Source organism: Dipodomys ordii, unplaced genomic scaffold (assembly GCF_000151885.1).
Source record: "Dipodomys ordii isolate 6190 unplaced genomic scaffold, Dord_2.0 Scaffold97, whole genome shotgun sequence".
In the NCBI taxonomy this organism is placed as follows: Eukaryota; Metazoa; Chordata; class Mammalia; order Rodentia; family Heteromyidae; genus Dipodomys; species Dipodomys ordii.
In genome coordinates this window covers 9,921,429-9,933,482 of record NW_012267313.1, presented here as the reverse complement: position 1 = coordinate 9,933,482, position 12,054 = coordinate 9,921,429, and the positions used below count along the sequence as shown (strand labels likewise).

At 42.2% G+C, this 12,054-nt stretch overlaps 1 protein-coding gene across 1 annotated transcript in view; it reads right to left on the bottom strand.

Moving 5' to 3' along the window:
* Positions 1-12,054, bottom strand: part of Arfgef3 (ARFGEF family member 3) — a 114,752-nt gene that overhangs the window by 45,771 nt on the left and 56,927 nt on the right. The window contains exons 9-10 of the mRNA XM_013026803.1: positions 9,052-9,156; positions 7,885-8,218 (exon numbers count right to left, since the gene is read on the bottom strand). Coding sequence (XP_012882257.1) covers positions 7,885-8,218; positions 9,052-9,156 — 439 coding nt within the window. The remainder of the gene's footprint in view (positions 1-7,884; positions 8,219-9,051; positions 9,157-12,054) is intronic.

Sequence of the window (12,054 nt, the reverse complement as noted above, 5' to 3'; positions counted from 1 at the left end):
AGAGCTCCCCTATGACCAAGCAATCCCACTTTTGGGCATTTACCCAAATGTTTACCAACAAGACCACACTAAAGCTACCAGCACAACTATGTTTATTGCAGCATTATTTACTATAGCTAAGATATAGAACCAACCCAGATGCCCCTCAGTAGATGAATGGATCAAGAAAATGTGGTATATATACACAATGGAATTCTATGCCTCCATCAGAAAGAATGACATTGCCCCATTTGTTGGAAATGGAAAGACATGGAAAAAATTATATTAAGAAGTAAGCCAAGCCCAAAGAAACATAGGTCCCATGGTTTCCCTTATTTGCAATATCTAGTATATGTACTGAGTCAAGCAGAAAAGGTCAGATAAGGTGATGTTAGGAAAATGAACCCTAAGATATGTATTTAAATGTTTTTTTCTTTCATGCATTTGTTTCTAATGCATTTATAAGATTATTTCTTTGTTGCTTTTTATGTCCCTCCCCCACAGTATAACCCCTGCTTTCACTGTATTTGATGTCGGTATAATTTGTGGAGGGGAAGGGGAAAAACAAGTCGTTTAAATAAGGATACAGGTGGACCCGTTGCAACAATGAGAAGTACAAGTTGTTATGTCGAAAACAAACTTTACAACTTTGGTGGGGGGGGAGGATTGAGTGGGGGAATGGGGGGAGGCTGGGAAGGGATGGGAAGGGGAAACAGAGGAGGCTACAATGCTTGATAAGAAATGTACTCATTATCTTGCCCATGTAATTGTAACCCCTCTGTACAGTATTTTCACAATAAAAAATAAAAATAAAAAAATCTGCATGCATTTTTCTGCTTGCTCTTTACACCAGTTCTGTAAGATAAGGCCAAAAAAAAAAAGAAAGTTTGCAATATTTCATCTCCAAATAGCAGAAAGCCAGGCTGAAAGTCTGGCTCAAGTGACAGATGATCAAGTTAGGAATTGTGAGATCCTGTGTTCAAGTCCCAGGACCCTAGAAAATACTTGTGTTTCTATTCTTTTGTGGGATTTGACTGAAATGTCATCGTCCCAGATTCTCTGTCTTATTTTGCTTCCAAGTTTGGTTAGCTTCATCTTGGGTGAAATATCTCCATTTTCTATTATCTGTAAAAGTTCATGTTATACTTATTTCTAAAGCTGTATGAGGCCAGTATTTCCCTTAATGGAAAGATTGAAGATACGGCTTCATTCTTTTAATAATAATAAACTACTTAAGCCTTCAATTTATTCTTTGTGTGTGTATATGTGTGCATGTATGTGTGAGTCAGTTGTGGATCTTGAACTCAGGGCCTGAGTGCAGTCTCTGAGGTTTTTTTGCTCAAGGCTAGTGCTCTATCACTTTAAGCCTCACATCTCAGCCTCCTGAGTAGGGAGGATTACAGGTGGGAGCCATTGGAAGTTGTATTATTCCCAAGGAAATCTATACATTTTTATCTACATTTTATTTGAGACTGAAAGTTGTCTTAATGCCCTCTTCTATTTCTTCAAGTGTCTACATCACATATAACACAAAGTTTTGAAATATGCACATGTTATAGGATAGCTGGATTAGGTTAAATAAAGTATGCTTTACTAGACATAATTTTTTTGTGGGGAGAAACCTACTTTCTTACCAACTTTCAAAATAGGATGCCTTGTTATAACTATAGTGCCTATGCGGAGGAACTGATTTTAATTTAAAACTTTGTAGCCTTTGACCAGCATCTCCTGAATTTCCATTCCTCTAGTCCCTAGCAAGTACCATTCTACTCTGCTTTTGTGAGTTCAAATTCTAGTTTCCACATGTAAGTGAGATCATGTGGCATTCATCTTTCTTGCTTGATTTCTCTTTAAATACTGCGCTGCAGGTGCATTCATGTTTTTACAAGTGATAGGATCTCTTCCTTAGGGTTGCATCATATTCCATCAATACTATTTTTATTAAATGTAAATTGTATTTAAAGTAGATCGTTTCTGAAACTTACCGTACAGTGCTTTGATAGTGGTTTCCTATAATATTGTGTGAGGACACTATAAATGAGCAACTCTTGTAACTATATGCACCCTCTATTTCTGAGGATACTTGTCTTTAAGTTGTTTTACAACTTTTTTTTTTTTTTGGACTACAACCCAGTTGTCACCCCTGCTCCGCCTAAATGGGGAAACCCATCCATGGCGTCCTCCATGGATTATCAGCGAGACAACTTGCAGCTTCTGAACAACTTGCAACCTCAGGGTGCCATGACTGTCCATATCTGCTTGATATTACACACTCTCCTGCTTTCTCCTTGCTCGTCTCCTTTCTACTTCTCTGCATGTATTATGCTTCTTTGTACAACTTCCCACGTTAGAGAATTCACATGTTAATTTCAGGCTTTCTCCTTTTTAATAAAAATAGTTAAGGCTGCAGTTAGCGTCTTATGCTCTGCACTAGCTATCTTCTCACAAGTCGATGAGTAGCATTTTCATAATTATATAGTTCCAACCAATTCTTAATTCCATAGGGTATAAGTCTTTACTGAAAAGTGACATTTTGAGGTTGAAATGATGGAAGGAAAGAATAGTTAGTGAAGTAACATGGAGAGGACATCCCATTGCTATAATCACTGATTTTCGAATTGACATTCGCTCCAGGCAAAGCAGAGTATTAAGTAAGCCAGGAATCAGTGGCTCATGCCTGCAATCCTAGCCACTCATGAGATAGAGATCTGAGGATTGCAGTTAAAAGCCAGCCCAGGCAAGCAAGCAAGCAAACAATAACAACAAAAACCTATGAGACTCTTAACTCCAATTAACAATCAAAAAGTCAGAAGTAAATGTGTGGCTCAAGTGGTAGAACACCAGCCTTGAGCAAAAAAAGGTAAGGGACAATACCGAGGTCCTGAGTTCAAGGCCCAGTATCGGTGTGTGCACATAACCCTGCCTCCCCACACGTAATTATGAAGCAAAAATATCAGCATTTTAAGGATCTTCTCTTCCTTCATAGTTGTTCTTATTATAGGAAATAGACACTTCTGCTATCTGGGAAGGAAATAGAAAAAGCTTCTGCATTTCCCCCCTCCCCATTCATTTCTTTAATATCAAGAGTAAAAGATAGTGCTGAGGCTAACATCAGTTAGGTCTAAACTCTTTCTCTCTCTGTCTCTCTCTCTGTCTCACTCTCCCTCTCTTTCTGTCTCTCTCTCTCTTTCTCTCTCTCTCTCCCTCTGTCTCTCTCCTTTCTTCCTGTCTCTTTCTTTATAACTCCTTTTTGTATATATTTTTATTGTAAAAATACTGCTCAGAGGGGTTACAGTTACATGAATAAGGTAATGAGTACATTCCCTGTCTAGCATTGTACTTCCTCCTTTGTTTTTCTCCTACCATCCCTTCCTTCCCCACCTTCCTAACTCCTCCCTCCCCCCACTCCCCAAATTGTAAAGTTCATTTTCAGCATAGTATCCTGTACATCTCAATCCCCATGGCTAGACTTGTGCTTCACCTCTAGCTGAAAGGGAAGTGCGTTTGGGGACAGAAGCTGTGGTTGTGTTTGGTGTTAGGGCTGGTGCATGCTGAGATTGTGCTCTACCACCAGGCTGCAGCCCTGGCCCCAGGGATAGGACTTCTAATCCCTTGTCTTTTGGGAATACCACCACTTCTCTAATCCAACCTTGTCTGTAATAAATTAATGTGTCAATTTCTATATGAAACCTTGTGCATGTCAACTGCTTCTGAATCTGGAGGGGCAGGGGACAGAAGGACTAGGCTTTTGAAGAACCAACAAATATCACAAGAAAGCCAAGACCTTGCAGTCTTGGCTTCTCCTGGCTGGCATGAGTGAATGCCCCGGTGTGATGGACACTTCTAAAGCCCAGCCACCGGAGAGAGATGAAAGGAATCAAGGTGTACATTTTGGCAGCTCATCTTTTTTGTTTATTTTTGGGAGGTGAGGAGTGAAAACACAAAAGAGAATGTAGTTTGGAAAATACAATGTCTCACATGTTTTTAATTATGAGGCACATAGTGCATATGGCTGAGTGACACACAAGAATGAGAACAGGGAAATAATAAACCAAGCTTTCAAACGTTAAAAGGCCAGACAAACATCCTGGTACTGAGTGCTTTTCTTTGTGTGCATAATCCCTGGATATTTTTGTGTCTAGGTAACCAGCTTCCCCGAATGATCAGTTTTATTGTATAGAGAAGAGGCACTACTTTTCAGAACAACCTGGCTGAATTCATCTGCTGACCTCCATGAGGTAGCACTAGCCACATGTACTATTTGAGATTAATGGCCTAATTCTAACGTTACCTCCCCCAAGTGAACTTGGGAAGAAATGCACAGTTAAATGCTAGGGGACATTCACAAAATTCCATATATATAAAACTGTATTTGAGGAGAAAAGAAGCTTGCTCTATGTCATCGTGGGAGGCAATCAGTGGGATGGAACACACCATTAATTGCTAAAGGATGTGATGGAATTTAAAGAAGAGCAAAGTGTACTGGGCACAGGTTGCTCATGCCTATAAATCCTAGCTACTCAAGAGGCTGAGATCTGAGGATTGTAGTTCGAAGCCAGCCTGGGCAGAAGAGTCTGTAAGAGTTTTATCTCTAATTAGCCAGCGAAAAAGCTGGAAGTGGAGGTGTGGTTCAAGTGTTAGAGTACTAGCTTGAGTGAAAAAGTCAAGTAAACATTCAAGGCCTTGAGTTTAAACACAGTTCTGGCATTTTAAAAAAGTAAATAAAAAAAAGAAGAGCAAGATCAGTGATTTGAGGATGCAGAGACACAAAGGAGAATTTTGATATCAAAGAGGTAGCTTTACTTAGAACACTTAATTTACTTCTGAACCTGACTGCTCACAAAATGTAGGTAGGACTTCGGGTAAGCAACGTCTCCCCTCATAGTTGCAGTTTCCCCATCTGAGCACAATCCATCAGCCTAAGGGGATGAAGTGACAGGAAGCTCTAGCTTGTTGGGATCAACTACTCAACTCTGTGACGTGGAAGTGGCCATGAGAACGGAGGTGGAGGGGGGACAACTAATAGAGGCACATGGTGGGGTGGGCAAGCCAGGCCAGTCAGAGAAGGAAAAGTTGCACCCTGGGAGATGATGGAAAATGAGAATGATGGTAGAAGGCTCTGGAAGTGGTAGAGTAACTCTGATGATGAGAAAGGCTATAAAGAACCATGAGAGAATCCTGGGCAGTGGCAAACTTGTTAACAATGGTGGTTTGTGAGTAGAAGTCCAGTAAGACAAAAGGGAAAAGGCAGACAGGAGAGAAGGAAATGAGCCAGAACGGAGCTGGCTGTTTGTGGTCTCCCTATCTTTTCTTTTCTTCTTCTTTATAATAGCACTAAAAATCCATACATTTCATGTGGCACCTTATGCTTACCAAGTACTTATGCATACGTTACCCTATTTTTTTCTTCTACGTGTTTTTAATGAAGTAAAAAAATTCTATACCAATATGAGGTGTATAACTACCCAATTTAAAGGAAGAAAAAAAAGGAAGAAAAAATTTTGAGGTGCTTGAGTTTGCTTTGTAGTAAATATTTTCTTTATCACCTGTAAATGAACTTGTAAGTGTGGAAGTACTTTAAAGAAGGACAGATGTGAGAATTGTAAACTCAGTGTTAACTGACTTAAGTCCTGTCATCTAGCTGGTGGGTGACAGAGAGGGGGTTTGGACCCCAACTCTTATACTCAGGCATGAAAATGGGAGCTGAGCCAGTACCAGGAAGGAGTCTTCCCGAGATCACCTGCACTGTCATGTCAGTGTCAAATTGAGAAACAAGTGGGAAATCTGGCTTTGCAACTTTCTTTTTCATTGACATCTTGGGCCAATCATTTGACCTTTAAAGCTTTATTTATTTAGCAAAACAGAAAATCCATTTTTCCTAGCTTTGCACCTTTTTCCCCATTGGCACCTTGGGCAAATCATTTGACCTTTAAAGCCTTAGTTTTTTGTTGAGATAGGAAAAAAAAATCCCTGTTCTCAGTCTTTACATTTCTCTGTGGATCATCTTCCTCCCTCTCTCCCTTCCCCCAGTGGAGGGGGGGGGGCGGGCTTTACCTGAATTTAGGAGAATCTGCTGAGCATCTGTGGCCATGCCTCCCTCTCTTTTCTTCTTAGGGATCTGTACACTCAAAGGAAAGCTTTCCCTCTGCCCGACTCCTCCAAGCTCCAAGCTGAATAGGAGCTGGGACACAGGGGTGTCCTTAGTGGAGGCCCTGCTGTGTGGGTGATGGCCAGGTAGTCTCTCTCACTTGATTTTAAGGCAATGCTGTCCTCACCAACCTACTTAGGATGGACTTTTGATCACCATTGACTGAAGCAATGAAGGGAAAAGACATTATACTCTATTGGTAACAGTAAAGTTCACACAGAAACTCAAAGTTATTCAGCCATTACAAGTACATATGTGAAGTGCTCAACATATGGTAGAAAAAAAATAAAGAGGTTATTATTGGGTGTAAACAGATTTTCCTTAACCAGAAGCTAAGCCTTGGTTATTCATGCACTTCTAAAAATGTTGGGTCAGAGCTCTCCATTGTTAATGATGGTCAAAGCTCATTAATTATACCAAGAACAATTCCCATCGAACATTCTGCTGTTTGGGCTTGACTGCTGCACCCTGATGGCAAAAGGCACATTATTATTTCAAAAGGGATGCAAATAAGATACACATGCATTGTGCTACTGATGAGGTTCAGTGGCCTACTGCCTTCATGGCTACCCTGCCAAGCACAAGAGACAGCGAAGGGTCGAGGCTGAGAGTTAATGCAACCAGAACTGGTTGAAGGGTCATCAAAATGCTGTACATGGCAGGTCGGCATAACACACATTCCCTCATGGGTTCCCTGAGGGGCCCCCACCTAAACTCGAGGGACGTTCTAGCACCCAGTTCATCTTAATAACCTCAGTGATTCACTATGCAACACATTTTCTAGTTTCTTTTTTTAAAAAGTAACTCGTACAGAAATTTGTGGCCACTCTTGCTTAAACTAAATCAATGTTCAACAAGGGGATTTTATTACAAGGAGATTTGGGATGCTAGGTATTCTAAGGAAATGCTACCTGACTCTTTGTGAACAGGTTCTCTAAATACAAAAATAATGGCCTGGTGCCTCGTGCCTGCAATCCTATTTACTCAGGAGGCTGAGATCTGCGGATTCCACTTCAAATCTAAGCAGATAGATCCATGAGATGCTCTAATTAACCAGCAAAAAGCCTGAAGTGAAGCTGTGGTTCAAGTAGGAAAGTGCCAGCCTTGAGTGAAAAGCTAAGGGACAGTGCCAAGGCCTTCAGTTTAAGTCCCAGGACCAACACACACACACAGACACACACACACAGACACACACACACACATACACACACACATTTTTCTTGTTAATTCTTTGGGATAAAGTGAAGAATCCTTTCTGCAATGTTTACAAGAGAACCCAAGCTCTCCCTCAAAACCACAGGGTACACTGGGAAGGCTGCTGCTACTGGACCTCCATGTCCACTCCACACTTATGAGATTTGGGAGAAATGAGTCATTAGAGGGAATGGGGAAAAGGGATTGGTGAAGCTCTTTTTTAAGATAACATACAATATGAGAACAAAGTCATTTGAGATCTGATTTTGGCAAAGGAAGATAAACACACAAGTTTGCACCAATGGCGCTTAAGCTGGACGAATAAAATCTCATCGTAGGTCCAGTCAGGTGAACACGACATGGCTTTTTAACAAACATAGTGCTAATTATCCAACAGCAGTATTATCAGTGTTCCCCAAACCCAGGCACACACCCCAGCTTGAGTTCTTTCTTGCTGTGCTCTGAGTGGTAATCATGAAGCTCCAGCAAGGGATAACAACCATTTTGAGTACTTACTGCATGCAAGACCCTGCTTTCTGCAGCCTCCCTCCAGGCCTCCTTACCTCTTTCATGATTTTGATGGCTTCCACGCGGTGCTGGGGTGGAGGATACAGCAGCACGCGGTGATAGAGGGACTGGAGCACAGGTTTCATGGAGTCCATCGACCCCACCAGCCTCACGAGCTCAGCTGCCAGGTAATAGATGGTGCGAGCCACAGGCCCACTGAGGGCTGGAGCCGTGCAGGAGCAGCCAGAGCCCCGGCCATGGTCAGACACCCCTGGAGAGGCAGAGTCTGACTCCACGCTTGCGCTGGTATTGCTGCTATGCGCAGAGGTGATGGTTTTGTCGTGAATGGGGTTCCCCAGGATCACGATGAGAGCAGGGCACAGGCTTTTCCTGCGAAGACACAGGAAGGAAAGCGAGTTTCGCCAGCAGCCAGGGGATTAGCTATAACTACAACCCTTGGGCAAATACCAGAATGCCACAAGAGTGGCAGGAAAGCTGGGCTCCTAACTGCTCCTTTTGGTTCTGTTCTGCCTCAGTTCCATCTTTCCATCAACGTGGGGTATATCAACTGGATAGTTCCCCCCCATTTCTCAAGCTAAACTTGATTAAATAGCAAATGAAGCATCTTTTGTGAAGAGACAAGCTCAAACTGCTTGTAATTTACTACAAATAACAGAATTTCTAATAACAAAAGTCTCACTTTACCATGTGACAGAATTATTCTCATTTATCATGTTAAATTCCCATGTTGACGACTACTATTGAGTATCCTCCCATCAGTGAGCCCAAGGATCTGAGTCTAGTTTTCTCTCTGCACAACCTGTCGTGTCTCAGAATCTCTGATTGTGAAGAAGATTCTAGCAGTCTGGCCAAGATGGAGACTGATTCAGGGTGGAGCTAAGAGAACAGACAGGTCCTTCGCTCTGGCGACTGAGCACATTTCTGAAGTGTTGCTATGCTGTTGGAACTAACTGAGAACCCAGAAAGTCTCCTGGATCCATTCTCTTCAGATCCAATGAAGCATATTTGTTATAATAATCATCAGTTTCTGTATGGATTTTGGTTTCATGCATGTAAACAAAGCAATTAAGACTAGTTTCCTCTAAGACATGCATGCATGGATGAAACCATTGCTTTCAGGTCACAGGTGCTGTGAAACGGGGCTGGAGACATGCTACAGGAGGCTGCCCCCAGGTGGGTGGAGTGCAGGAATAGGGTCTCACCAGATGAGATCTGTGAAGCCCCTGTGCAGGTGCATAGAGGAGGAGGAGCTGCTGAGCATAGAGAGAATGCACTCCAGGTACAGAAGTTGTAGCTGCTGGCTCTCACTGAGGGAAAACAAAACCAACACACATTTAATATTCAAGGGCACACACACACACACACACACACACACACACACACACACACAGTTATATAATAATATATTATGTGGTATGTAATATATTAATGTATTTGTATTAATTTATAGAGTAAATTAAATGAATTAATCCAGTAATTTTTATGGGATATTCAGAAAGAAGAGAGATCTGGAAGTAAAAAAAAATTATTGTAGTTCTTCTCTTGATTTAAAATAAATGTCCAAAGGGAAGCATCAGTTTAAATAACTCCCAGGAGAGGGGATGGGAGGAAAGGCTTGGCTCTCTACAGGAAGCTAGAAACTCAAGGAGGTAGGAGTAAAAAAAAAAAGAAGAAAGCTAACCATCTCAAGGAGAACACCTGCCATCCAAACACCCGAGAAAGACTATACAAGTGTCAGAGGAGCAGGACAAGATATGGCTGGGATGGGAGGTCACCTCATTCGAATTCTATGTTCAATATCCAAAATTGACTCGAGGCTCTAAAACTGGTTAGCAAGCGACAATCTAGTGGCAAAATCTTGCTCTAGGCCTGGGAACTAAAAACAATTTCCATGTTTTAAACTAAATAAAAGCAAAGCAAACAGAAGACAGAGAGAGCATATGGACCTTTATAGAAAAAGTTTAGTAACTTGTTTCCTCCTCCTCCTCCTCCTCCTTCTCCCACTCCTTCTCCTCTCCTTCTCCTTCTCTTTTTCTCCTCTGTCTCCTTCTCCTCCTCTTCTCCCCCTCCTCCTTTCTATTTTGTATGTAGGTAAGAGATTGAACCTTGAACATAGTACTTGACACTTTGCCCATTGGCTAGCATTCTACAAACTAAGCCATGCCTCCAACCTCTAGTAACTTGTATTCTAAAACAACAACAACAAAACCCTCATTAAAAATGTAATAATAAAACAAAACAAAACAAACTGCACAATGACTAAAATAGTGGGTTTTTGTTTTGTTTTGTTTGCTTGGTTTTCATGCCAGTCCTAGGGCTTGAACTAGGAGTCTGGACACTGTCCTTGAGCTTTTTTGCTCAAGCTAGCACTCTACTACATGAGCCACAGCTCCATTTCCAGCTTCATTGGAGACACGAGTTTCATGGACTTGTCTGCCAGCGACTGGCTGTGAATCTTGATCCTTAGATCTCAGCTATAATGTAACTATAATGACAGATGTGAGTCCCTGGTGCCTGGCTAAAGTCATTGTTTTCAAAAGAGTTGTTGTGGGCTGGGAAGGTGGCTCAGTGGTAGAACGCTTGCCTTGCATGCATGAGGCCCTGGGTTCAATTCCTCAGCACCACATAAGCAGAAAAAAAAAGCCGGAAGTGGTACTGTGGCTCAAATGGTAGAGCGCTAGCCTTGAGCTGAAGAGCGTCCAAACCCAGAGTTCCGGTCCATGACTGGACCCCCTCCCCCGACCAAAAAAAAGAGTTGTTGCTTATATTTGGATATGTCCTGACACATCCTCTGAGAATGGAAGAAAGATGCATAAGGGCTAAGTTGTCACAAAAATTGCTACTGTTTTCCAGGAGGAAGGTAATGGCTGAGAAAGGCAAGAAATAATTAGCCTCTTGGGGGCCAGATGTGCATTCCGTATTCCTAGGCTCTTCCCTCCCACAGGCTTGTCTACATGTTTGAACAAGACATAGTTCCACTCTTGTGGGACGAAACAGACAAGTGAGCAAGCAGATCAGCGCTGGCATGAAGGGCTGCAAAGTAATGGTTTAATGCAAGTTTGCATGAAGGGCTGCAAAGTAATGGTTTAATACAAGTTTGCATGTGACCACATATGAGGTATACTAACTTAGAAAGACCTAGAACTTTAAATGGATCCCAGCGAAGTTTGAGTAGGGAAGTTTGAGTAGGCGCCTGTCACATAATAGATCTGGGAGGGGGTGTGAGGCTCAGAAGAGGACAAAGAAGTCAGGTAGGAGAGGTTTGCATCCCAAGCATAGGATGTGAGATGTGAGGATGGTGTCAGCAGGAGGAGCTCCGTGGAGGGGGCAGAGCCCAACAAGGAGGTGTCCCATAGTCTCTGCTAAGATATTTCAACCTTATTCTGTACCGAAAACACTTGTGCATGGGATGCTCAGAGCTGTGCTTAGGATGTTCAATCTGGGGACTTTTGCATGAATAAATTGGAGCATAAAATTGGAGGGCCACAATGCCAACTATATACTGAATTTTAAAAAAAGGTAGCTCTAAGCCAGGGGCCAGTGGTTCCTGGCTATAATCCTAGCAACTCAGGAAGCTGAGATCTGACTATCACAATTTGAAACCAGCCCAGGCAGGAGAGACTCTTATTTCCAATAAATGAACCAGAACCTCAGAAGTAGAGCTACTGGCTCAAGTGGTAGAGTGTTAGCCTTAAGCAAAAGAAGCTCAGGCCCTGAGTTCAAGCCCCAGGACTAGCACAAAACAAAATAAAGATCAGCTCTGAAAGGATCGCCTTCACTATGCCTCAGATGAATTCTTTTTGACCAATAATTGGACCTCACATTAGGAAGAATAGTTATTAGATGCTCTACTATAATTTTCACTTTCTCCAACTGTCAGCCTGGAATCACAAAACCAAAATAATTATAGAAAATAAAGGTTCTTAATTTCTGAAAGCACCGGAATAAGTCTAGAAGGAAAGCCAGGGGCAGTCAAGGTTCCTGTAAGTACTGATAGCCATGGTGACTTACCACAGTGCTCAGGCGTTAGCCTCGCTGGCAGGGAATGCATTGCCAAGGAAGCTGGCCCGCAAGTCTCCTTGGAGACTGAATGGTGTAGTTTTTCTGTAGGCTACAGTAGTTTAGAAAACAAGTGCTCGTGACCTTGCATGAGTCAGGCCACTGAACGGAGATATTGAAAATGCAAGCACCCTCCACCCACTACA